The following is a 23,959-nucleotide window of genomic DNA, read 5'->3' on the forward strand; positions in this document are numbered from 1 at the left end:
ACATCTGTTTCTGTGGCTGCTGTTCCACTCTCAATGCTCAGCAGAAGTACCACCCAGGCATGTGGCTGCCCAGCCAGCTCGCACAGTACCTGCAGTCACACAGTGCCTGTGATTTACCTGAGGGGACTGAGCTTGCTGAGGTTCCCAGACAGCTTTTGTTGCCAGACTATTAACAAGCATAAAGAGAGCTGATCAGCACTCTTGGTCCTGTGTTACCCCTTTGTCCTCCCTGAGGCAAGAACTGTGGGGCATGTGATATGTCCTTGGGAAAGCCAAGGAGGGAAGGGAGCTGGGGAGCATTTCTGTTGGAGAGGGATAGAATGGAGTGTGTGGCTGAATGGATAGTGCATTGTGGTGATGGGTGATGTCTGTGCAGCTGGACACTTGACTTGCATAGCAGATTACTCTGGGAGCCAAAGTCTGTCTTAACCCTGAGCTCTTCCTTCTGGCCAGGTAATCGGGATGCACTACTTCTCCCCTGTTGACAGAATGCAGCTGCTGGAAATCATCACCACAGACAAAACATCCCAGGACACAGCTGCTTCTGCCGTTGCTGTCGGCCTCAAACAGGGCAAGGTCGTCATAGTGGTAAAGGTGAGGGAGCACTGCACAGAATATAAGCTGGGGTAATGAATAAAAGGGCAGGCTGGTGCACTGAGGAGGCTGAAACATGGTTGTGAGTACACTGGCATTAGCTACTCATGCTGAGAAGTAAAAATGGAGGTTAGAAGGTGGCAGGTGCCCCGATGATCCCTGAAGTGTCCTTTGGAGCAGCCATGGAAAGCCATGAGGCACAGGTGCAGTCTGATCAGCCAGCACAAGGAGTTGGCAGTCCTGCTTCACACAGCTTCCAGGAGCCTTGAGCCTGTAGTGGCATCAGAGGCGGGGCAGGATTCTCACCACCTCTTCTCCCTGGCAGGCAGCAAGGACAGAGGGTCAGTGAGCAGTAACCCTCCTCTTTCTGGATTTAAAACTTGTGTGAGAGGGGGCAGAAATACATGTGTAAGTGTAGGCAAAGGTCTGTACCAAGCGGAGGGAGAAGACTGAGCACAGCAAGGCAGCAGCTGAGAACAAACTACTGTGGTCTCTAGGAGGAGGTAGCAGAGCCTCAGAAAAGCCATGGGCTTCAAGTGTTTCGTCAGGCTGACAGCTGCTATTGAACTCATGGTCCTGCAAGTAGAGCTGGTCTCATGCTAAGCAGTGCTGCTGTTTGAACTAGGTGGGAGGTTCATCCAGTAGGCTCAGGGCAGTTAGAGGAGTGTATTATTGGATTGGTGTTTTCAGTGGTGTGTGAGGTTGCCAGCAGTGCTTAGCAGGTCTCTCCAGTGGTACTGGAAAAACTGGCTTGTCAAAAAGTGCTCTGAAAGCAAGTGGAGATACAGCGCTGCTTCTCTAACCCTCATCCCCACATGCCTCCTGGCATGGCAGTTTTCAGGTTATCTCCTGCTTCCTGATTTCATGAGCAATTTCAGAGCTAAAACAACCAGTTTGTGCCAGTTCTGCTTGTGCTGAGCACCCCTTCCCTTGTCAGCCTGGTAGGCTTGGTGAAGCCATGGGACTTTTGCAGCCTGCTTGGAGCCTCCAAGCACTATTTCAAATAAAAACACTCTGGTGAGAACTTCCAGGGAGTGAGTTCGTGAGTGAATCTTCAAACACTGTGGAGCCCTCCAGGATAAAAAAACACTGTCCTAGCAGTCTATAACATACTGTTAGAAATGGAGTTGAGTGTGCTTGTCCTGTGTGTCAGTGCCTAAGCTGCAGCTTGGGCCATGAAATGCAGTTCTTGTGCTACCGAGAGGGGCCATGTTCCTGCAGTTTGTACTCACCTGCCTTTCTGCTGCACTTCTCTTAATAGGATGGGCCTGGCTTCTACACCACCAGGTGCCTTGGACCGATGCTGGCAGAAGTGGTCCGAGTCCTCCAGGTGTGTATCCCATCAGCTACCAAGCCTCTGCCTCAGAGTCATGTAAACTCTGCTTCCTCCTTACCCTCAATCAGGCTGACCCCAGCCCTGGCCAGGAAGGGGGGTGGGTAACCAGCCCCAGTCCTTCTGGTTGTCCCCAGGCCACTGTTGACTGAGCTGTGGTTTGATGGGATGTGGTAACAAGGGTCTCTCCTCCCTACACAGCACCAGGGAGAGTCAGGAATGGGGTGAGCAAGATGACACTGTTCCTGTCAGTCATCAGATGGCTAATGGGACTGGTTGCAGTCCATGGCCCCAGATGATTGAGGGATTTCTGCCCCACACTGGTTTCGGGACACTTGCCCAGAGATACCATTGCTTCCCCTTCTATTCCTGCAGGAGGGCATTGACCCAAAGAAAATAGACACCATCTCTACAGCCTTTGGCTTTCCTGTGGGTGCTGCCACGTTGATCGATGAGGTGGGTGTAGATGTGGCTGCACACGTGGCTGAGGACCTTGGCAAGGCCTTTGGCGAGCGCTTTGGAGGAGGCAGCATCGAGTTGTTCAAGCTCATGGTGCAAAAAGGCTTCTTAGGTGAGACACTAGGCTGTTCTAGTCTTAACATATTTCGCCTTTGTTCAAGGAAAAGCACTGGTATCCATCAGCTTCTTCTGCCTTCAGGTGTGAGCAGTTATAAAGAGTCCTGGAAATGGGTCCGGAATCCCTCCCAGCTGTACCCTGGGTAGAACTTTGGCTGGAACCAGACCTTCTTTTGCAGAACCAGCAGCAGCTGGCAGAGATGCTGCCCAAAGCAAAGGCAGCAGACAAGATCTCGTGAACCTCTCTGTGGCCCCTTCCTGAAACCTGCACTGGTGTCCTAGGACACAGAGAACAAGTGGCTGGAAATAAATGTTCTCAGGTGAAAAAAGCCCTGAGCTGAGCTTTAGAAGCTCCATCCACATGGTAGAAGCCATGCCACTGGGTGCCAGAGGCAGCTGTGGCTCTGAGCATGCCAAACGGAGTAGTGTCCATCAGTGGGACCTGCACATACACCATGATAGCTCTCGTCCTCCAGTGACCCATGCTGTGACCAGACTCCTGGCAGGAAGAGTTGCTCTTTAGATCTTGTCATCTCTGTCCCTTGCTCCCAGGGTCCTTTTGCTGCTCTAGCCACAGAAATTGTGTTTTTATTTGACTGTCCTCTAGTAGTAGTGAAGACATTAGGGCCTGGCACAGTGGCAACATCTTGTCAAGGATTTGGTTGAACATGAGACCTCTTCACTCTGTCCTTGGTGAGGCAGTAAATGGGCTTGCTACGAAGTGCAGAGATGCTGCCTGTGCTGGAAGGATCTACTTGTGCTAACAGCAGCAGGAGACACAAGATCATCAGTGGCAAAGATGTCAGGAGCAAAAGGGATGTGTGGCAGGATGTGACTGACTGTTTTTTTTATGCCCGGCAGGTCGTAAGACAGGGAAAGGTTTTTATGTTTACCAGGAGGGGGTGAAGAACAGGAATGTCAATTCTGCCATGGACGAGGTCTTAGCACAGTTCCAAGTGCCAGCCAATCCTGAAGTGTAAGTAGCTGTGCATGTTTGAGTGGTGTGGGCTGGCTCCCACCCCTGACCTGATCAAGCCTTTGCCATTCTTATGTGCCTGCTTTGGGACATGGCACAGAGCACAGTCCTTATCCACATGTGGATAGGGACACCCCCAGTGTGAGCACCCATCCTCTCCCCCTGGCTTTAGAGAGTCTCCCGTGCATGCTCGCATCATGTGCTCCTCCCTCCAGCTCCTGTTACCTGCACAGCCCTTACAGGCTCTTTCCTTGCAGCTGCACTGAGGAGGACATCCAGATGCGCTTGGTGACGAGGTTTGTGAATGAGGCAGCCATGTGCCTGCAGGAAGGGATCCTCAGCAACCCCGTGGAGGGAGATATTGGTGCTGTGTTCGGCTTGGGCTTCCCCCCGTGCCTGGGAGGTAAGGGGTTTCAGCTGTGCTAGGCTGCATGGCTTGGTTCAACGACTTTGTCACAGGCTTGCCTAGTGAGCTCTAGCACCAGCGGCAAGGCAGCTGTTAAGGCCAGGTTTGAGCCCCAGTCTGACAAGCCCAAGTGTCCTTTTTCCACGTAAAGCCTGAGCCAGAGAGGTTGCTCCACCATTCCCACCCTGTGAGAGGTGGCAGTGAGCCTGACAGCTGCTGTCAGATGTTTTGGCAAGGACCCTGTGGAGTTCCTCTACTGGTAACAGCTGTTTAACAGAGCTGTGGCTGGTGAGGTCAAAGGACTCCAACCAGGTCGTTTGCTGTGTCTTCAGGTTTGAATAAGAAGGCAGAGCCTTGCTGGCCCCAGCCTCATCAGCACTTCCTGGGAGAACTTCAGAGGAAGAGCTTTGACCATGCCTGATAGCTGTGGGGTGTAGGTGGGATGGGGACTCGTAAAGGCCCTGCAATTTGAGAAAATCTCTGGCTTGCTTTTGTGCAGCCATATGATGCTTGGTGAAAAATGAGGCTCTGGTGTCTCATCTCTTGCCACTGCGACTTGCCTGGCTGGGCAGGCACACATCCAGCACTGCTGGAATGCTACTCATGCTGCACATAGAATTCAGAAATTGTGCCCCAGGACACAGATAAATGTGAGCTGACAAACTCGGCCATGGTGCACAGCACATTTCAGGCCAAGATACTTACTGGACCCAGCCAAGAGCATCAACAAAGTGCTCCTGGACCCATCTGCAACCTGGGTGGGTGGCTGCGGCCATGGATGCGCCATGAGCTGAGTTTGGGGTTGCAGCTGAAGGGTACCAAGGTCTCTTGGGCCATGAGACAGTATTGCTGCCCCATGCCTCTCGTTCCCCCCTTTGAGGTAAGGGAGCAGTCCCAGCAGTCGAGTGTGTCCGCTCGGTGCAGGTGGGCAGGCAGGGACCAGGTCCTGCATTGCCCTGCTGAGCGCCTCGGGCTCTCCTTTGGAGAAGGATGGAGTGGTCAAATCCAGTGCTCTTGCCCTTGGTGCTTCTCGCCTCCGTGGCACAGCCGTGTCCCCCTGTCCCTGCAGGTCCCTTCAGGTACGCAGACTCATACGGAGCCAGGGAGCTGGTGGACAAGCTGCGCAAGTACGAGGCCGTGTACGGCTGCCAGTTCACACCGTGCCAGCTGCTGCTGGACTACGCCAAAAACCCCAGCAAGAAATTCCACCAGTGAGCGTGGCCCCACACCGCCCGCCTATGACGCGCCGACAGCTCGAGCTGAAGCCGCCGGCTCTCCAGCGACACCCCACTCTGTAGGTTAATTTCCAAAGCACCCAGGGGAGGAAGGAGAGTGGCAGCGGATCTCCTCATGGCTTCTACTCATTTCAAGTGCCTTAGCAGCAGCTACTGTGTGTTGGGCACGTCCGTCCTGTGCCACCGTGGGCCTGGTGGTTCCTTGCTGGAAGAGAGTTTCTTTTGCGTTCACCTCCATGCTGTGACCTCCAGTGCTCCCCCTTGGGCAGGCTGCACCCAGGATGGCACTGGCCCCGCAGCTTTGCCTTTCCATAAACTTCCAACAGAATAAGCCCCCATCTCCTGGGTTTGGACTCCGTACCTATTTCTCCTCCTGTCTCGCTGGGGCAGCAGCCTCTCGGCACCGAGGAACGGAACTGTTCAAGTCGGAAATAAAGCGTTCAGGCAATCCTCTGGGGTCCTCTCTGCTTTTGCTTGCTGAGCCACCCACCAAGGGGCTGCTGGCAGTTGCTGGAGGCAGTGCAGAACAAAGGCTGCCTCTGTCACCTCTGCCATCAATCAGGGGCTGTGAGGAGCCTCCGGTTCTTTTGTCTGGCCCTGAGCACTGCCGCCGGGGTTATTCTGACAGATGGACCCGCCTGTAATTGCAAATCGAGCAACCAAAGACCAGAAGGGACCCCCGTGGGGAGAGCTCAGTTTAAACTAAAAGGCTTTAAATCTCCATGCACCTGTCACTGGTTTCAGAGCTTGGCCCGGTCTTCCTTTCCTGGGCTTCCTGTGATGCCACGCATTGCCTCCCCAGCTCCAGCCTTTCTCCTGCATCCTGGCAGGGCTGGGGCCAGGAGCTGGGTGATGCCACACTCTTCGTGCCACATCCATGCTTGTTTCCTAAGGCTCCAAAACCAAAATCGGGCTGACACATCATCTCCTCCTGTTTTTGCTGCCTGCTGGGAGAGGCACAGGACTGCCTGTGGAGCTGGTAACCAGCCTTCAGCCCGCCTGGGGGGGGGGGGCTGCAAACTCTGGGACCTGGCTGTGAGAGCAGGACCATGGGTTGCTGCCCCATGGAGGGCTGTGCATGTGAGGACTGAGCTGTGGTCATAGGGCTGAAGTCAGGGGTGGGGGTATCTTGCCATTGAGAGTGGGGTGCTTTTGGCTGGGGGTTGCAGCCCTGAGCATAGGTCTCTGCCTCCCTTCCCCAAGATTAGCTCTGTCCAGCAGGCAGGGGAGCTTCCTTTCTGTCCCTGAACTCACCCTGGGGTGCAGGCAGCCCAGGGCAGGTCCAGAAGCACCATCTTCCCAGGCAGGGGGATCACAGATCCCAAGAGATGGGCAGGGTGTGCAAGGATGGGAGAGATCTTCAAAGCCTCCTTCCCCACTGACAGACTCTTTCCCCAAGCAAGGGCGTTCTCTGGTGGCTTGTTTTTCTCCCGTACCTTTATTACGCTAATCCACAAGGATTAAGTTAAACCAGTCAAAGCAAACTCCAGTATTTTCCAGCCCATTTGGGCCAAAATTACTGTCCAGTGTTAAAACAGAAAAGGGGGAGGGCCAGGTGATGGGGCCAAGCTGCCGGGGATCCCACAGCCGGTGGGCACTGCCGGAGCACGGCAGGAGACAGGAGCAGAGACATCAAGACCTATAGTCTGGGTGGCTGCCCAGGGTGTCCCCAACCTGTGGCTAGATCTTGGGGCGCCAGCCTTTGATGAACTGCATGATCTTCTTCACCTGGAGCTTGGTGAGGCGGAAGTCATCGGCCAGGATCTCCTCGCTGAGCTGCACGAAGATGCTCCCATCGATGCGCTCGCGGGCGAAGAAGCTGACCACGTCCTCGGAGAGGCCGATGAAGCGCAGGCACTTGGACACCTCCTCCAGCGAGAGGGCTGAGAGGTCAGCTGGGGGCAGCCAGGGCGAGCTGTCCCCACTGTGCCGGGGAGCAGCTGGAGGGGCCCCCCCATCGCCCCGCGCCGCTGGTGGCACCTCGATGACACCCTGAGCCAGGTAGAGGTGGGTGACACTGCCTTCAGCCCCGCGCAGGACAGCAGGAGAGAGCGGGGCCGCCCCATGGATGACAATGCTGTCCCCATCGAAGCCCTTGGGTGGGCGAGGGGGGGGCACTGGCTCCTCAATGGGCGCAAAGGGCTCTGGCGAGGAGGAGGAGGATGGGGCAGCCGGGGCTGAAGGTGGTTTGGGCCACTCGGGGCTCTCTGGCCATTCAGCTGGGCTGGCAAAGGGGTTGAGTGCCCCGAAGGGAGCAAAGCGCTTTTGGGGGTGTGGGGGCTTGAGGCGGGGGCAGCTGCGATAGGGCTTCAGGGGGGACTCAGCCCCCGACAGCAGGGTCGAGCAGCTGCCGCCCACCCCAACGCCTGGCTCAGCGTATGCCCAGGGGTCCGACCAGGAGGTCTGGGTGGCAGGGGGCAACGTGGCAGGGGGCAGTGGGCGCCCAGGGGCCTCTCCGGCCTTGCAGTCGCCCCACGTACAGGGGTAGCAGTAGAGGGAATAGGCGTCGGGTGAGGGTGAACCGCTGCCGCTCCTTGGGACGGACCTGCTGGAGGAAGAGCAGCATCACCATCACCCCATCCCTGCTGCAGGGACATCCCACCCCGGGGTGTCATCCCGCTGCCACATCCCCACCACAACACCCAGACCACACCGGCACCACTCACCCGTCGTGGAGCCCCGAGGAATAGTAGGAGAGGCTGGGGCTGGGCGAGGGAGCGGGTGCCAGCTTCGAGCAGCGCAGGGCAGCTGGGGGGCTGCAGGGTGCCGGGGGGCGGCTGCCCCTGGGTGGCACAGGGGGGGCGTTCAGCAGCCGGCATTCCTCCTTCACCTGGAAGGGGGGGTGCACACTGTCAGGACCCAGTCACCAGTGATGGGAGTCTGCCCATGGGACCCTGTGGCTGGGCGGGGTGATGTGGGGGGGTTGGGGGCAACCATCCCCAGTCAATCCGGGAAGCTCTGGGTACCAGTGGGGAGCTCCACACAAGTGTGCACCCTGTAGTGCCAGGGATCCCAGAGAGTTTGGGGAATCAAACAGAGGTGGGAGGGACCCCAAAGGCAAGGGACAGCACCCCGGGTAAGAATTTGGGTACCCCATGATAGGGAGGCGAGAGGCTGAAATTTTGCATACCCCATGGTGCAGGGGAGCCCAGAGGATTTGGTTACCCCACAGTGCTGGGAAGCACAAGAAATTTAGGTACCTTGTGGTGCAGAGCCCTGGGCAACCAGAGACTCCGTGGTAAAAGGGTGTCCTGAGGATTCAGGGACCCCCCTGGTGATGGGGAGCACTGGAGAACTACGTACCCCATGGTGCCAGGGAGCAGAGGCTTTGGAGGACTGAACAGAGCTAGGGAGGGACCCCAAAGACAGGGGACAGCACCCCAACACCCCTGCAGGGGGTCAGACTGGCTGTGCCATGTTGCTGGCAGCATGGCCCTGGGCTGTGCACCCCTGCCCACGGCACAGAGCTGCTGGTGGGATCGTGCTGGAGCTCACTACTCAGTTATCCCTGTGCACAGCGCTGCGCAGGGCAGCAGGCGGGACCCCGAGTGCATCATTCCCCATCGCGTGGCTCTTACCGCCTCCGACTTGGGTGGCACAGGGGGCGGACTACCCCCGCGGGGCTCGTCCCCGGGCACACTGGGGCGGTGCAGGGACCCCAGCGGGGCCACAACCCCGAAGGAGACAAGGTCCTGCCGGCCGGCAGCGCTGCCCGGCTCGCAGCAGCCCTCCAGGCTGGGGTTGCTCCAGAGCTCCTCGTAGGGGATCTCCAGCGGCTCCTGAGTCCTGAACTCGGGCTCAGCCCAGTCGGGGGTCACGTATTCCCGGTCGGGGTCGGGGAAGTCGGGCAGCGGCGGGCGCGGGGTGCCCCCCGCGATGCCGCGCGGTCCCTGGCAGCGGGCGGTGGGCTCCCGGGGCCCCGCGGTGCTGCAGGAGCAGAGGGAGAGGCGCTGCAGGGGCTGGCTGAGCTCCTCGCGGGCGCAGGCGGGCAGGCAGAGCCGGAGGCGCCGGGGGCTGGCGCACTCCTCCAGCAAGTCAGGCTTGGCCTCCCGCACGGCCCGCGAGTACTCGTCGGGGTTGAAGCGGTCGTGGCAATACGCGGCGCTGTCCCGCAGCAGCTTCTCCAGCTGCGGGTCCCCCGCGAGCAGCCCTTCGGGCAGCTGGAAGCGCGGCATGTCGGTCAGCAGGAGGAAGTGGAAAGGGACCAGCTCTTCCCGGCGGAGGATGCAGCAGAGCACCACGGTCTTGGAGATGATGCTGACCAGCTTGTAGCAGTGTCCCTCGCGGATGGCGTGCAGGTCGTAGGGGTTGCGCGCGGGGCGGCTAGGCACGGCCACGTTGACGGGCAGCCGCACCTTCTCGATGATGCTGCGGATGGTGTGCTCGCCCTCCTGCAGCCGCAGCTCCAGCGGGCTGCGTGTGCTGAAGCGGCCCTTGCACTGGAAGGGCAGGCTGAGGCTCTCATTGGTGCGGTGGTTCATGCAGATCAGGCAGGGCATCTTGCCCTTCACCTGCCTGGCGCCCGCTGCCGGCGCCGCCTTGCCCAGCTTCCGCAGGATGGTGTTGAAGCGCGACTTCTCCTTCACCGTCTTGGCGCAGAGGATCTCAGCTTGTCCCATCAGCGTCAGCTCGTCCCCAGCGTTCAGCGTGAAGTTGTACACCTCGCTGTCCTCGCTGAATTCCCCCGACACCACCTGCCCCGGCACAGCCCCACCATGGGACCCTGGCGCTGTCCCCTGACACCCCATCGCTGCTCCGTAATGTGCCACCACCATCCCTTGCTGGCCCACTGCTCTCTCCTGAGGTCCTGTTACCAAACTCCTCCTCTGCACACCTCTTTTAACCCCATTGCCGTACCTGCATGTCCCACCGCTATCCTCGATGTCCCACTGCCATACCTTGCTGTCCTACTGTCCTCTCCTGTCCCATCACTGACTCCTTTTGTCCCAACACCTATCCCAATGTCTACAACCACCTCCTGATGTCCCACCACCACCCTGTAACGTGCCACCACCATGTGCTGACGTCCCACCAGCAGCCCATGAAGTCTCACCACCACCCCCTCATGTCCCACTGTCCCCTCCTGATGTCTCCCCACTGACTCACAATGTCCCACCACTATCACCTGATTCTCACCACCACCCCCAGATGTCCCAGCACCATTCCTTGCTGTCCAATTGTCCTCTTGTGATGTCTCACCACCATTCCCTTAGTCCCATTATCACCCCCTGGTGTCCCACCACTACCCACAGTGTCCCACCACTATTGCGGATGTCCCACCACCACCCCCGATGTCCCACCAGTATCCTTCACTGTCCCACTATCCTCTTCTAATGTCCCAACACTGACCCACAATGTCCCCTGACATCCTACTACCATTCCCTGCTGCCCTACCAGTGTCCCCTGCTGCCCCCATACAGACCTTCACACTGAAGGTGATGGCCTCCATGACGAAGATGCGGTCTGGGAAGATGCTGGCCACTTCCTCCACGCTGTTGAAATACTGCACGGGCTCACGGATGTCCCGGTCCTGGTCCAGCAGCTTGAACTTCCCTGTATGGGACAGCCAAACCCAGAGTGGTGAGAGGAGCCCACCTTCAGTGCTTGGCCCAGCATGGCCCTTCACTGAGGGGCAGCCACCCTTGAGTACATCCTGGGGTCCCCATCACATTCTGGGGGGGCACATCCTGTGGCCTTCACCCAGTGTGTCCAATTGCTGCACATGGACACCAGAGCAGCCCCATAGCTCTGCCCCACATACATACACAGCCTCAAGGCCGTGGTTTGGGTGGGACAAAGCACACGGGCTGGCTCTGCGATGCCGCTCCGGCACTGCTGGAGCTGCAGGAGCCACCACAAAGCAGCCACAGAAACGCCCCATGGACGGAGGAACCCACCCAGGGCAGAGCCAGTGGAGCCCCCATTGCCCCCCTCATTGCTCGAGCCCCACCAGGGCCCTGTGACCCCCACCACCCCACCCCCCTCTCCCGCCTCCTGCCTTGGGTGGGAGACCTGGTATGGGGCTGGGCAGCAAGGGACAGCAGCAGAGGCAGAGGCTGGAGCAGCAAAACTGCCGCCATCGGCATCGCCTCGGCGGGGACAGACCTGACGGGAATATTAATCCCCCGGCACCAGCTCCAGTGCCAGCCCGTGCCAAGCGGTGCTGGGGCCGCAGTGATGGGGACACAGGGCTCGGTGCAGGCTTCATGTGCCAGGGCAGCTCCAGCACTGCCAAGCTCCCCCCCCCCCCCCCCGAAGCAGGTTAACACAGTGCCCCCCCTCCCCTCTTCTCTCCCCCCCCCCCCCGGGACAGGCGATTAACCCCCTCCCCCCCTCCATTTTCCATTATTTATTCATTAGCAGGACTCATTACCGACATGGCGAGCACTTAGAGTGGTCATTAAGGCTCTTGCTACGGCGGCCGCCAGCATCTCAGCACCTTCATCTGCATCACCAGCCCCAGCCCCAGTCCCATTCCCATTCTTATTCACATCCCCATCTTCAGCCCACCCTCATTCCACCTCTGTCCCCATCCTGATCCCTACCCCATCCCCAGCCCATCCCATCCTCATCGCTCTACCTGTCACCATCCCTTCCCCATCCTCATCTCTTCTCGTCCCTGTCCCTGTCCTCATGCCATCTTCAACCCTCTCCCATCCCCAGCCCCATCTCCACCCCTGCACTTGTCTCCATCCCTGTCCCTGTCTGCATCCCATCCCCTGTGTCCCTGTCCCACCCCGTTCCATCCCATCCCCATCCCTGCCTCTATACCCTGTCTGCAACCCTATCCTGTCTGTCTGCATCCCATCACATCCCCACCAGAGTCCTTATCCCATTCCAGCCCCACTCTGAAGCCCCCCCTGCTTTGGGCACCGGCAGGGTGCTAGGGGCTGAGAGCAGCCCCCAAACCAGAGCATCTGCTTCCCCAGGCCAGCCCACCCTGGAGCACGCCCCGTCCAGCCACTTGAGCAGAGTGGGGGTCCCAGCCCTGCTGCCCCAAGAGGCACCAACACCCCTGTCCTCACCCCCAGGACCCCGGCACCCTTGTCTTCACCCCTCGCACCCCACCTGGGTACTGGAGCGGGATGTCGATCTTGGGGCCAATGACGTAGTGTCCCTCCTCCAGGCTGTGAGCGGTCACCGTGGTCCACTGCCGGCAGGAGTGGACCAGCAGCACGTCCTGGGCACTGACACCCTCCACGCGCTCTCCTGCCGGGGGACGGGGCTGTCACCATCCCCAGGACACCCTCACCCCCCGTGGAAGCCGGGACGGGGGATGGAGGGACAGCCAGCGGCGGGATGCGCAGGTTCCCGCTGCCAAGAGCCACCAGTTGCCCAGGAAACAATTTCTTTGTCCCCCCTGAAAAGCTGCAGCCGCCGCAAACAACAAGTTTATTGAGCCGGGGCCAGCCCGGGGGCCCCCACCGCTGCTGCTGCACCCCCCGGCACCCACACCAGCACCCACCCTGCTGCGGAGGGATGGACCCCGCTCCGGAGGGGACACATCCTGCTCGGCCACCCCAGGATGACCCTGTGCACCCCCCTGCTCCCCACCCGGACTGCGTGTGGGGCAGTCACAGCCCGGCCCCCTCCCAGCCAGGCCGTGTCCCAGGGAGGGTGGTGAGGGCACATGGTGACCCCGAGCCCCTGCCAGCCTGGTGCCACCTCCTCCGGGGTGGCACCCGGAAAGGGTGAGGATGGCGACCAGCCTGCAGGTGAGGACCAGGGACCTCCATGCACACACACACTGAGTTTCTCCAGGCCCCCAGCCTTCCTCCCTCCCTCCTCATCATCATCAACATTCCAACCCTCCTCCTTCCTTCTCACTCCAGCCTCCCTCCCTTCTCCTAGTCCCTTTGGTCTTCCACCTTTCTCTTCCTCATCCCTCCAGCCTTTCTCTCTACCTTCTCCTCACCCATCCAGCCTTCCTTCCTCATCCTCTTCCTCAACCCTCCAGTCCTCCCCTCCTCCTCTTCCCTCCAGCCTTCTTCCTCTTCCCCATCCTTCTAGCCTTCCTCTCTCCTCCTCACCCCTCCAGTCTTACTATCTCCCACCTCATCCTTCCACCATCCATCCCTCCAGCCCTCTTCCTTCCCTCCTCCTCCTCACTCTCAAGTCTTCCTCCCTCCTCCCCACCCTTCCATCCTCCCACTCAACCTCCTCCCTTTAAGCCTTCCTCCCTCCCTCCTCCTCACCTCTCCATCCTTCCCCCCCCCTTCTCCTCCCCATCACTTCAGCCTCCCTCCCTCCTCCTCCCCATCACTCCAGCCTCCCTCCCTACCCTTGGTCCCTCCAGCCTTCTTCCCTCCTCGTCCCCATCACTCCAGGCTTCCTCCCTCCCTCCTCCTCACCTCTCCATCCTTCCTCCCTCCCTCCCTCCTTCTCTCCATCACTCCAGCCCCCCCCCCCTTCTCCTCCTCGTCCCTCCACCCTTCACCCCCCTTTCTCACCCCCAGCCCCCCATCCCGCCCGGGCGCCCCTCACCCTGCCCCAGGCACACGAGGGTGGGCAGCCGGCACTGGCTGACGATCGCGTCGAGGGGCAGCGCCGCGGGGCTCCAGCGGAGCCGGGCCAGCCCCGCCGCCAGCTTCTCCATCGCATCGCGGCTCAAGCCGGGCCCGGGCCGGGCTCCATCGCCGCCGCCGGGCCGGGGCAGCGGCGGGGCCGGGGCCGGGGCCGGGCCGGGGAGGGCGGGGGGCGGTGGGAGCGGGGCAGCGGGAGGAGCCGCCCCCCGCCCGCCCCCAGCCCCTCCCCGGCAGGCGGGAACCCCCCGGGGGCGGGGATGGGGCGGGGACCCCGGGGGGACCCCCCCAACCTTCCCCTCGGCCCGGCCACCCCGTCGGGGACCGCTCCGGGGCGGGTGGGGAAAGGAGGCGCTGCTCGCCCCGGGCTACCGGAGGTGTCGCGGGCTCAGCCCCGGCGCCCCTCCGGGCTACCGGTGAGCTCGGCTCGCTTTGGCCGCAGGAGGAAGAGGCGAGGGGGCACCGGGAGCCCGCCCCACACACACCGCGTGTCCCGCAGCCGGAGCCAGCTCCGGGGCTCGGAGCCGCTGGGACCCCGCCGGGGGGTCCCCAGGAGAGACCGACACTGGAGGAGCCGAGACGGGGTTGGCGCTGCAGGGGAGACCAGGAGGAGGAGCCCAATGCTGCCCCAAGCGGGGCGGGGACCCCCCGAATGGCACTGGGCACCCGAGGCACGAATGGCGCCGGCTCCGGGAGCGGGATTCCCCTGTCTGGGACATCACCATGATCAGCAAGGACACGGCGATTATGGGGACTCCCCGGCAGGGATATCACCAGCACAGGGATCCTCCGGCTGGGGCATCTCTGTCAGGGAGACTCCGGGGCTGAGACACCATCGTTACACCGAGCAGGGACACCGCACCCTGGAGGCTCACAGCCACCCCGAGCTGGGACACCGGGTTCAGGGGTCCCCGCACCCCTTGCACTAGGGACATGCTCGCTCACAAACCCGTTCTGGGGTCTCTGGCAGAACAGCAGAGGGGAACATGGGACGCAGGGCGCTGCACGCCCAGCCACCGCCTCGGGGTGACCCGGGAAGTGGAGGGTGAAAGAGTGGAGGAAGCCGCCACTGCCTGCAGGGTCGGTGCCCAGGCCTGGGGATGTGCCACCGTGCTGGACCCTGCTACCCGCTGTCTCCCTGACATACACCTCAGACAGAGCAATGGGTATTGGAGACCCCAACCCCTCCTCGAGGGCCTGATTCGGTGCGGGGTCCTGGTGCGGGTTAGCGGGGCACCCAAAGGTGCCGTCGGAGCAGCAGTGGGGTGCTCGGGGGCAGAGCCCAAACCTGTTGGGACACATGGAAAACTTGCCAGAATAAACAGGGATGGGGTTGGAACAGGGACAGGGATAGAGCGGGGAGAAGGACGGGGCAGGGAATTAAAAGGTGCAGGGACAGGGATGCATCAGAGATGGAGACAGAGCAGGGATGGGGATGGAGCAGAGACACGGACGGAGCAGGGACCGGGAAGGAGCAGGTTCAGGGATGAAGACAAAGCAGGGACAAGGATGGAGCACGGATGGGGACAGAGCAGGGACAGGGATGGAGCAGCGACGGGGACAGAGCAGGGACGAGGGTGAAGCAGGGATGGGGGCGGAGCAGAGACGACAGAGCTGCAGGAGGAGGATGGGGAAAGGCTCAAGACTGCCGGGGGTGATAGCAAGAAGCGGGACACCGGGAGTGTCCCCGCCGGGTCCCCTCTGCCCGCCGGCCTGTCGCACAACCACCACCGCAATGGCGACGGCTGTGCAGAGCTGCCTCGCTGCGAGCCCCCCGCCGGCAGCCTCCTCTCCGAGAGCAGCACAAACCCCCCTCCTCCCGGTTACCGGCACCATGGCAGCGGGAGGCCAGCGGCAGAAGCACGTCCTACCTCCGCCATCCCATGCCACGGGGATGGGGCCCTGGCAGAGCTCCAGCAAGGGGTCACAGAGGCTGCAGGAAGCCCCGGGAGCACCCACTCTCTGCGGCGAGGGCAGCTTGCAGAGACTGGAGAGGGCAAATGGACTCTGCTCCATAAGGGAAGGATTTGAAAACTGCTCTTGGAGAGCTGGCAAACCCACCTAATGCTCTTCCATGAGGAAAGGGCTGAAACAGCTACTGCCCTTAAAGGCAGTTGTAAAGGTCCTCTCCACCGAGCCGGGGATACCCGGGGGTCTGACTTGCATCCCAAGAGCTGGGTGCACCCCCCACCCACTGTTCTACACAAACACACCACTGCACTTCCTACAGCCCTGCCCCAGAGAAAGAACAGCCTGTAACTTCTCTGAGGAGATGATACAGAGCAACAGCCCAGCCCCATAACCCCTCAGCAGCAGCGATCAGCTCCTGCAGCCCAGGTTTTACTGGTACATCCCAGCAGCTGCGGGTGCCAGGTCCAAGAGCCACTACAGCCCCGACAGAAAGCTTGGCCCAAAAGGAGTCTAACAGGGCCTAGGAAGGAACCAATGCAAGTTTATAAAAGCTTTTATTTGCTCTTGGTATGACCAAGAATGGGACAGTGATCTTTTATACAATTTGATACAGTAAGTGGTACAAAAGAATGTGTTTTAAATAAAAAGCCAGAGTGGAGTAGCAAAAATATTAAAAGATTAAGTAAAAAATCGTAGGCATGGGAATTAATCCTAGACCTTAAGTTGATGCTGTTTTTTCCACCGTCCGAGTCGGAGAACACAAAGCACCGCTTCCACCCCTGCCCCGCACCACGGCACAGAGAGTGGCTGAGACGCTTGTAGGATAGATTCAACCTCGGGTTTTAGGTTATCATGACCAATTTAATTAAGTTACATGACTTTTGCTTTATTTGCATGACATAAAGGTAGTGCTGAGTCCTCCGCCGGCAGCTGGGCTGGCTAAAGCCGGGGAGGCTGGCACAGGGAAAGCTACTTTCGGTCCTTTTCCAGGCTGGGCTTCGGCTTCATTCCACGCTCAGGGCTGGGGAGGGGGTGTCTTCCAAGCAGAGGTTCCCCAGGCAGTTATTTCTCTAACTAGCAGGAAGTTTAGATACCAGCAGAAATAAAGTTACTGCAAAATCCTCCAACATGATTATTATTTCTAATCTTTCAGCATCTGCATCACCTCTTGCTGCTCATTCATCCTTGGCTGGGCCTTGCACCCCACAACACAACACAAAGCCAAGCCCCACAGTTTTCATACGAACAGAACTAGACCATCTAGAAATATTTCAGTTTATTAACTGGGAAAGGGGAATAGGAAATGGAGGTGGGAGCTGGTAGTACCAGCGAGTGGCCTGCTCTCTACCTGCTGGCTTGCAATGAACACAGTGTCTACAAGGACCCCACGGGACTTACACAAGAGGGAGCCAAGCCCCTGGAAGCAAATAAAAAGCTCACGTTTAAAACAAGGATTATACAAAAGACCCTAGATGTACAGCTCTCCATTTTTCCCTTTTTGATCAGGTTAGAAAGTGCAGGTTTAGCCAAAAGGCAGCCGTACTCTATTTACAATGCCGGGACGCAAGAAGCAACACAGTGCTGATTTATCCCAGCGTCCTGCCTGACCCCAAAAGCCACTCAGCTGGGAAGGGTTAACACACATGGAGACAAAATGCCAAAATACAGAGGGAAAAGGAGACACCTCGGTCAAGTTACCACCAGAAACTAGCAATTCAACGTTAAAACACCATCACTTTGTTAAAAGTAAGTCAGAGCTATTTACTACTTCAGTTATTTACCGGAGACAGTCCAAGACTCGACCAGACAAGAGTGAAGCAGGAGCTTGCCCAGCTTTAAAGGAGAATGTGAGGCTTGGGGAGGAAGAAGCTTCTATTTAAAACATCTCTTTGTCCTCAGCTCTCCTGAGTGGTGTTTTAAAGCAGGGGAACATACCTGCTGGCAGACCCAGCACCCAGTCTGGAAGGAGCAAGTGACAGCATTGGACCATCAGTCCTTAACCCCCTTCCCCTTCAGAAAGGATGAGGCCACATCGTCAGTGACACCGGAGCCTGGGCAAAGCAAGAATGCAAGCTGGAAAAGCCAGTGAATCCCAGTGGGGCTCCACAGCCTCACTGGGATTCCCCCCCCCCAGCATTCCCACAGCCTGGATCAAGAACCAGACAGACCCAAGTACCAATGACTCAGCTTTTAACACTGGAAAATGGAAAGTTTTCAGGGAGGTAATAAATTAAACTGCCAACTTTTGGGTTTCTTTCCCCTTTCTTTTTAAATCTAGTTTCACTCTGTCTTTGGCGAGGTTACAGACCAACGCACCCGAGCGACTAACGGGAAGAGAGAACTTAAAAGTTCGTGTTAACTGCTGTCAGTTTGGGAACTGCATGTTATATTCATACACATAAAGTAGACAACCACATCACCCTCCATAGAAAACTAGTGCATGCAAAGAACTCTTCCATATCATAAAACCCAACGGCTATGCAGGAGGAGAGAGAAGATATACTAGTGGACTGACATTGCCTAGAGGGAAATTAGTAGGTATCTTCGACATTTTTAACCTTGAAAGCTAAATCAGTGCTTTGTATTAAATTTTTGGCAAACATACCATGTTGCCATCCTCTTAATTAACACATCACACCATGAAGAAATGCAAATAAAAGCAGCATGCAGGCAAAAGGAAAGAGCCGCAAGTGAGGAAAAAAAAATGGCAGCAGGAACATCTGAATGGCTAGATCACCAAAAAGGAGACACAGCAGATTAAATGTCATTTGTTTTTTGTTTTTGCACCACCCTTTGTCCTCGATGCATTACATCAACAATTACAGAAAGCAATCACAAAAGAGTTTGGTAGCTTAAAATGGTCAAGTATGGATGGTACATCTCCTGCACATGCTTCCACCAGAAGAAAAGAAAAGAAAGTGAAACTAAAAGTTCCTTTCCACATAAGGCACAGGACAAAACAAACCCCATTCACAGACTCAAGGCGAAAACGAGAGTGTTCCTGGCTCTCTGGCTGATGCATCTAGAGAATACGGTGACTCAAGCACATAATCCATGACAGAAAATTCCACTGTTGTACAAAATAAATTGTTAATTCTAACTTTTATTCTTATACAATTTGCAGAGTAGAGTTGAATATGATTGCTATATGTTTTAATGTCAGGAGGAACGGGACTATAATACAACCAAAACGTAGTGGTAAGTGGAGCAGGTACATTAAAAAATGAAGTCACGGGGATGATTTTCCTACAGATGTTGTTGAGGAAATTAGAGTACGTAAGCTGTCCTAAACAGAAAACCAAAGGGAGACAGGAGCTCGTTAAGATGAGGAACAAAACATTGGTTTAAGGTTAAAAAATGGGCAGAGTGGTTTGTTTTGCAGCGAGAAAAAAGGGGCGGTGGATGGCGATTGGTGATATAGGAGAACGTTCAGCAACACTTGCTCTTCCAGCCCGTCACCCCACCTCCACTGCTGATATCTACATTTTCACTGTTGGGCTCTTTTACGGGGGTCTGCAATGAAACAAGTAAAGAGAGTTAGATGACTCATGAGGCATGCTGGAAGAAAGTGTTCAGAGCTGAAGAGATAGTGGCTTACAGAAAAAATTACATCGCCAAATGATGTTATGAATAAACTATGGACAACGAGATCCTCCTGCCCCCCTGCAGCAGAGTATGCAAACCCAGTTGAGGGCTTTCTGTTTGGTTGGCTTTAAATAAACAACTGGAAGGCTGGAAAATTAACAAAACAAAACAACAACCACCAAACCTTAACTCAGACCACCCCAAAGTAAACTCAACCTATTTCTAGATCCTGCTCTTAGAACTGAGACTCTGACTTTGGTGCAGTAAGTAAATCACAGCATACAACTAACACAAGCTGCAGATACATTATGTGAACTAATGACCTTAAAAACCACTGAGTCATTTAGGATAAACAGGGGTTGTTCAGAAGCATCTGCCTTCCAGTTAACCAGGACAGCAGTTTTGGAGGCAGTGACAGAAGAGGCTTGTCTGCATCACTGGATATAAGCTTGGTTAGACCAAGGCAAAAATCCAAGTCAAGTGGTTTTGGTCAGACACTAACATCTAACTTTAGAAACTAACCTAAACATTCACCAGAACGCTGCAAGTTTAGTCTCTGTATTCTTTTCTTCCCCTCTTTGCAGAAGCAACCCACCCTGCTCTTCAGATAAATACACCAAAATAAAAACTGAGAGGTCATAAGGGTCAGTAGGACTCACCAGCCTGACCTCCTCTTTGCCAAAGGGCAGGGATTTTCACCCAGTTTCTCACATAAAACTTGTCAAAAAACAGATTAAGGAACAACTCAGCACTACAATGACAAACCAGACATCATTGAGCAGATGTGTATTTAAAGGGGTTGTGATAAAACCCAGCATTGACCTTGCATTAAATTTTAAAGCAATTAACTCGGATGACATTATGAACTGGATTCACGTGAGTGTGGTGGCAGACAGTGATGAAGGTGGTCCCATCACAGGGCAGTCCCTACAGCTAAGCTGGAGCACAGAAGAATTCACTTAGGGTCATTGGTTTAGAAGCAACAGCACATACACTAGAGTTCGCCAATCCATGTGTCTTGGGCTCCAGAGAGTTTCAGCGCTGAAGAGGCACAACCTGACCACAAGCAGGAATGTGCCAGCACAGGGGTGACTGCCTGGATCAAGTCCATCAGCTAACTGCAACCAGCCCTGAAGCCACCCATCTCAACCCTGCAACTAAGTGGTGGCAGCTGCTGAAAGCCAATGAAAGGCATCAGAAATACAAGTGCAGCAGTATCCTGTAGCTCTGAGCATACAAAGATTTGGGTAGAGGCCACAGAAAAGACAACCATTCTCATGGCATGCTCTAAATTTCAGGAAGAGGGGCCAGCCACCAGGACTAACTGGTGACCCGCATTCTTCTCTCAGTTGTGATGGAACTGTTCAATGAAACCTTCAATGAAACACAGAGGCCAAGGGGGGTAACCATCAGAGGCCAGGTAGAGGTGACATAGTTCATCCCTCTGTTCTATCAACAACACCTGAACTCTTTCCAACGGGTGCCAAAGAGTTTTTACACAATGCTGCACATTGACAGTGGCAGGTAAAGGACAATTCTTTTCCACAACAACTGAAATGTTTTAATTCCAAGCTCATGTAGGACACAACTGTGAGTTTAAGGGCCAAACACTTACAAATTTAAGTTCCTTAGCTCTTTGATGTACACCACTCCCTTTAGATAGCACTCTTACAATAATCAAACATCAAACAAGCTTTAGAAGCTTTAGGTGTACAACACTCCTCCTTCAGGTACTTGTTTGTCTCAGCATGCCAGAGTCAAAAGCTGCAACAATTCAGGTAAACGTCAACAGACAGAAGCTGAAATTTAAGGGTATTTTTTTTAAATGAATCCTGTAGAGCACCTACCTTTCGGAGAATGTCTTCTGCTAATGTGAGGAATGCCTTCTCAATGTTTATATTTGCTTTTGCACTAGTTTCGAAAAACCTAATACCATGCTCCCTAGCAATCTAAAGCAAAAAAGAAAGAAGAGGTTAGAGTTACTGTATGCAGCTGCTGCTGCGATAACGTGGGGATTAGCAGCATTTATAAGCATGTAATACTCTTTCAGCTGTAGCAGGCATCAGAAGTACTAGCTAAGCAAAGTGTCACAAAAGAAGATTTGGAACTTAATGATTCGGGAACAGTAATTAAAGTGTATTAAATCACAAGTCAATGTCTGAACCTAAGATGACAGACACCGTATGAGTCTGGCATGGGGTAAGTAACTTAACAAAGGATGCCTGGAAACTTTAGGTATCAAAAATCAGAAACTGCAGCTGGACTCATTTGCAATGCAGCTTCTGAGAAAACATTCCCTAGACTTGCAAACCATTCGTAAATGCAGCCTCCCTCGCTCATTCCCTGGCACATCCCCTTGGGGCTGAGACTCTTGTCACCAATTTCCTCATTTCTCTAAGCAAGCTTTTGTCCGACACTTACCTGTTCGCCTTTTGCTTTAGGGACAACTCTTTTATCTTCCATGTCACACTTGTTTCCTAACAGCATCCTCTCCACATCTTCATTGGCATGCTAGAATGAGACAAGAGATCAGTTTAACACCTCTCCCAACAAACAGTAAGTATCTACTTCACTTTGTACTTCCAGGCTGTTTGAAGTCCAGGCTAACATTTACAGGTCTTGGTGCCCTGCACTTTCCCGAGTTGTAACAAATACTGCTGGACATCATTTTTCAGACTAAACTGCTCATAAAACCCGGAAGTGGAATGAGCTACAGGCTTGACACAGCTCTATCATCATCCCAATGCCAGTTATTTTTCTCCTTCCTTTTTATTTCAGTAATTTAAACATGAAGTCTTTTCTGAAGCCCAGATCCTTCTAGTTAATGACACCAGCCTACCAAATCTTTGTTAGTTTGCATTCAGTGACATGGGAAAAGAATCAGCTTCCTGCCTGGCACTTAAAAGGTGTCAGATGTTACGTGTGCTGGACAAGCACATTGCAGAAATGATGGTACAAAACATTACAGGACAAGAACTAGCCCACATCTACAGCTGCCAAGCTTTGTGCACTGGAGTGGCAGAGTAACAAGCTGTGACTAAAAACCAGCCCTCCTAATTACTTTCTATAGCTGGTTAATTGCTTTCTCCTCCCCATTTTGCTGATCCACAATAAGGGAGATTAGGCAGGGAAGGAGTGACCAGGGAGGGAAACAGGACCCAAAGAAAGAAATGTGGGAGCCATGAAGGAAGGAAAACAGGTTGGAAAAGCCAGAAAGCAGAGCAGGGGACTGCAACTGTAACAGGGAGGTGAGCAGCTGGTGTTTCCTGCATGGTGTCAGGACAGGACGAGGCAGTGTCAGTCTGGGCAGTGATGAAGAGCCCCACATTCAGCACACCTCCTTCTGGAGGTCTCAGTTAACTGGAGGTTAGCAAAACATGACACCCATCTACAAGAAGAGCCAGAAGGAGGATCTGGGAACTACAGGCCTGACCTCAGTGCTGGGAAAGGTTATGGAGCAGATCATCTTGAGTGCCATCATGTCACACATACAGGCCAACAAGGCAATCGGGCCCCATCAGCATGGGTTTATGAAAGGCAGGTCCAATCTGATCCCCTTCTATGACAAGGTGACCACTCAGTGGATGACAGAAAGACTGTGGATGTTGTCTACTTGGACTTTAGTAAAGCCTTTGACACTGTTTCCCGCAGCATTCTCCTGGAGAAACTGGCTGCTCATGGCTTGGATGAGTGTACTCTTCTCTGGGTAAAAAACTGGCTGGATGGCTGAGCAAAAAGAGTGCTGGTGCATGGAGTTAAATCCAATGGGCAGTCAGGCACAAGTGGTGTTCCCCATAGTTCAGTACTGGGGCCAGTTCCGTTTAATGCCTTTATCAATGACCCGGACAAGGGGATCAGATCAAGTGTACCCCCAGTCAGTTTCAAAGTGACACCAAGATGGGCAGAGTACTGATCTTCTGGAGGGTAGGAGGCTCTGCAGAGGAATCTGGACAGGCCAGATTCATGGGCTGAGCACAATTGTATGACATTCAACAAGGCTCAGTGCCGGGTCCTGCACTTGGGTCACAACAACCCCATGAAGTGCTACAGGCTTGGGGAAGAGTGGATGAAAAACTGCCTGGTGAAAAAAGGAACTGAACATGAGCCAGCTTGTCTCCAACTGGATAAGGCAAACAGCACCTGGCTTGTGTCAGCAACAGCATGGCCAGCAGGACAAGGGTAGTTTTACTGTCACCCGGTACTTGACACTGGTGAGGCTGCACCTCAAATCCTGTGTTCAGTTCTGGGCCCTCACTACAAGAAAGATATTGAGTTGCTGGAGTATGCCCAGAAAAGGGCAATGGAGCTGGTGAAGGGTTCGGAGCACAAGTCTGATGAGGAACAGCTGATGAAACTGGGGGTGTTTAGTCTGAAGAAAAGGAGACTGAGCAAGACCTTATCACTCTACAACTACCTGACAGGAGGCTGTAGCAAGGTGGGGGTAGCCTCTTCTCCCAAGTAACAGAACAAGAGGAAATGGCCTCAAGTTGCACTATATGAAGACTTACATTGGATATGAGGAAAAATTTCTTCCTCAAAATTGTTGTCAAGCACTGGAACAGGCTGCCCAGGGCTGTGGTAGAGTCACAGTCCCTGGAGAGATTTAACAGATTTGTAGATGTGGTGCTTAAGGACGTGTTAGTGGTGGGCTTGGCAGTTCTGGGTTAGCAGTTGGACTTGATCTTAAGGGTCTTTTCCAAACTAAACAATTGTATTATGATTTCTATGATTTATGATTAGTGAGCTGCTTCCATAATAAAAAAAGCTGCCCAAAGTGTCATAAATCCCTTACAAAACTGCAGTAACCATGCAGCTTTCACA

General features: G+C 55.3%; 3 protein-coding genes across 8 annotated transcripts in view; 1 reads left to right on the forward strand and 2 right to left on the reverse strand.

The window, feature by feature from the left end:
* Window positions 1-5,570, forward strand: part of HADHA (hydroxyacyl-CoA dehydrogenase trifunctional multienzyme complex subunit alpha) — a 28,019-nt gene extending 22,449 nt beyond the window's left edge. The window contains exons 15-20 of the mRNA XM_062622624.1: window positions 454-594; window positions 1,856-1,924; window positions 2,303-2,498; window positions 3,365-3,479; window positions 3,737-3,882; window positions 4,955-5,570. Coding sequence (XP_062478608.1) covers window positions 454-594; window positions 1,856-1,924; window positions 2,303-2,498; window positions 3,365-3,479; window positions 3,737-3,882; window positions 4,955-5,100 — 813 coding nt within the window. The 3' untranslated portion in view covers window positions 5,101-5,570. The remainder of the gene's footprint in view (window positions 1-453; window positions 595-1,855; window positions 1,925-2,302; window positions 2,499-3,364; window positions 3,480-3,736; window positions 3,883-4,954) is intronic.
* Window positions 5,571-6,541: 971 nt separating this feature from the next.
* Window positions 6,542-13,795, reverse strand: GAREM2 (GRB2 associated regulator of MAPK1 subtype 2). Of its 6 annotated transcripts, none has more exons than XM_062622605.1 (7): window positions 13,571-13,795; window positions 12,189-12,329; window positions 11,494-11,565; window positions 10,543-10,673; window positions 8,699-9,814; window positions 7,787-7,950; window positions 6,542-7,668 (listed from the first exon to the last, which is right to left on the reverse strand). In XM_062622605.1, the coding sequence occupies exons 1-7, from the start codon at window positions 13,719-13,721 to the stop codon at window positions 6,801-6,803; spliced, it is 2,643 nt and encodes an 880-aa protein (XP_062478589.1). In that variant the 5' UTR covers window positions 13,722-13,795; the 3' UTR covers window positions 6,542-6,800. The 6 variants fall into 6 exon arrangements, with proteins under 6 accessions (XP_062478589.1, XP_062478591.1, XP_062478595.1 ...); XM_062622607.1 differs by having other exon boundaries at window positions 13,605-13,794; XM_062622611.1 differs by lacking the exon at window positions 13,571-13,795 and adding an exon at window positions 13,151-13,199.
* A 2,295-nt stretch (window positions 13,796-16,090) lies between these two features.
* Window positions 16,091-23,959, reverse strand: part of RAB10 (RAB10, member RAS oncogene family) — a 48,612-nt gene continuing 40,743 nt past the window's right edge. The window contains exons 4-6 of the mRNA XM_062622612.1: window positions 21,560-21,649; window positions 20,986-21,087; window positions 16,091-19,066 (exon numbers count right to left, since the gene is read on the reverse strand). Of these exons, the coding sequence (XP_062478596.1) occupies window positions 18,983-19,066; window positions 20,986-21,087; window positions 21,560-21,649 (276 nt within the window). The 3' untranslated portion in view covers window positions 16,091-18,982. The remainder of the gene's footprint in view (window positions 19,067-20,985; window positions 21,088-21,559; window positions 21,650-23,959) is intronic.

Source organism: Pezoporus occidentalis, unplaced genomic scaffold (genome assembly GCF_034315485.1).
Source record: "Pezoporus occidentalis ecotype Australia unplaced genomic scaffold, CSIRO_AGI_Poc_V1 ctg244, whole genome shotgun sequence".
Lineage (NCBI taxonomy): Eukaryota > Metazoa > Chordata > Aves > Psittaciformes > Psittacidae > Pezoporus > Pezoporus occidentalis.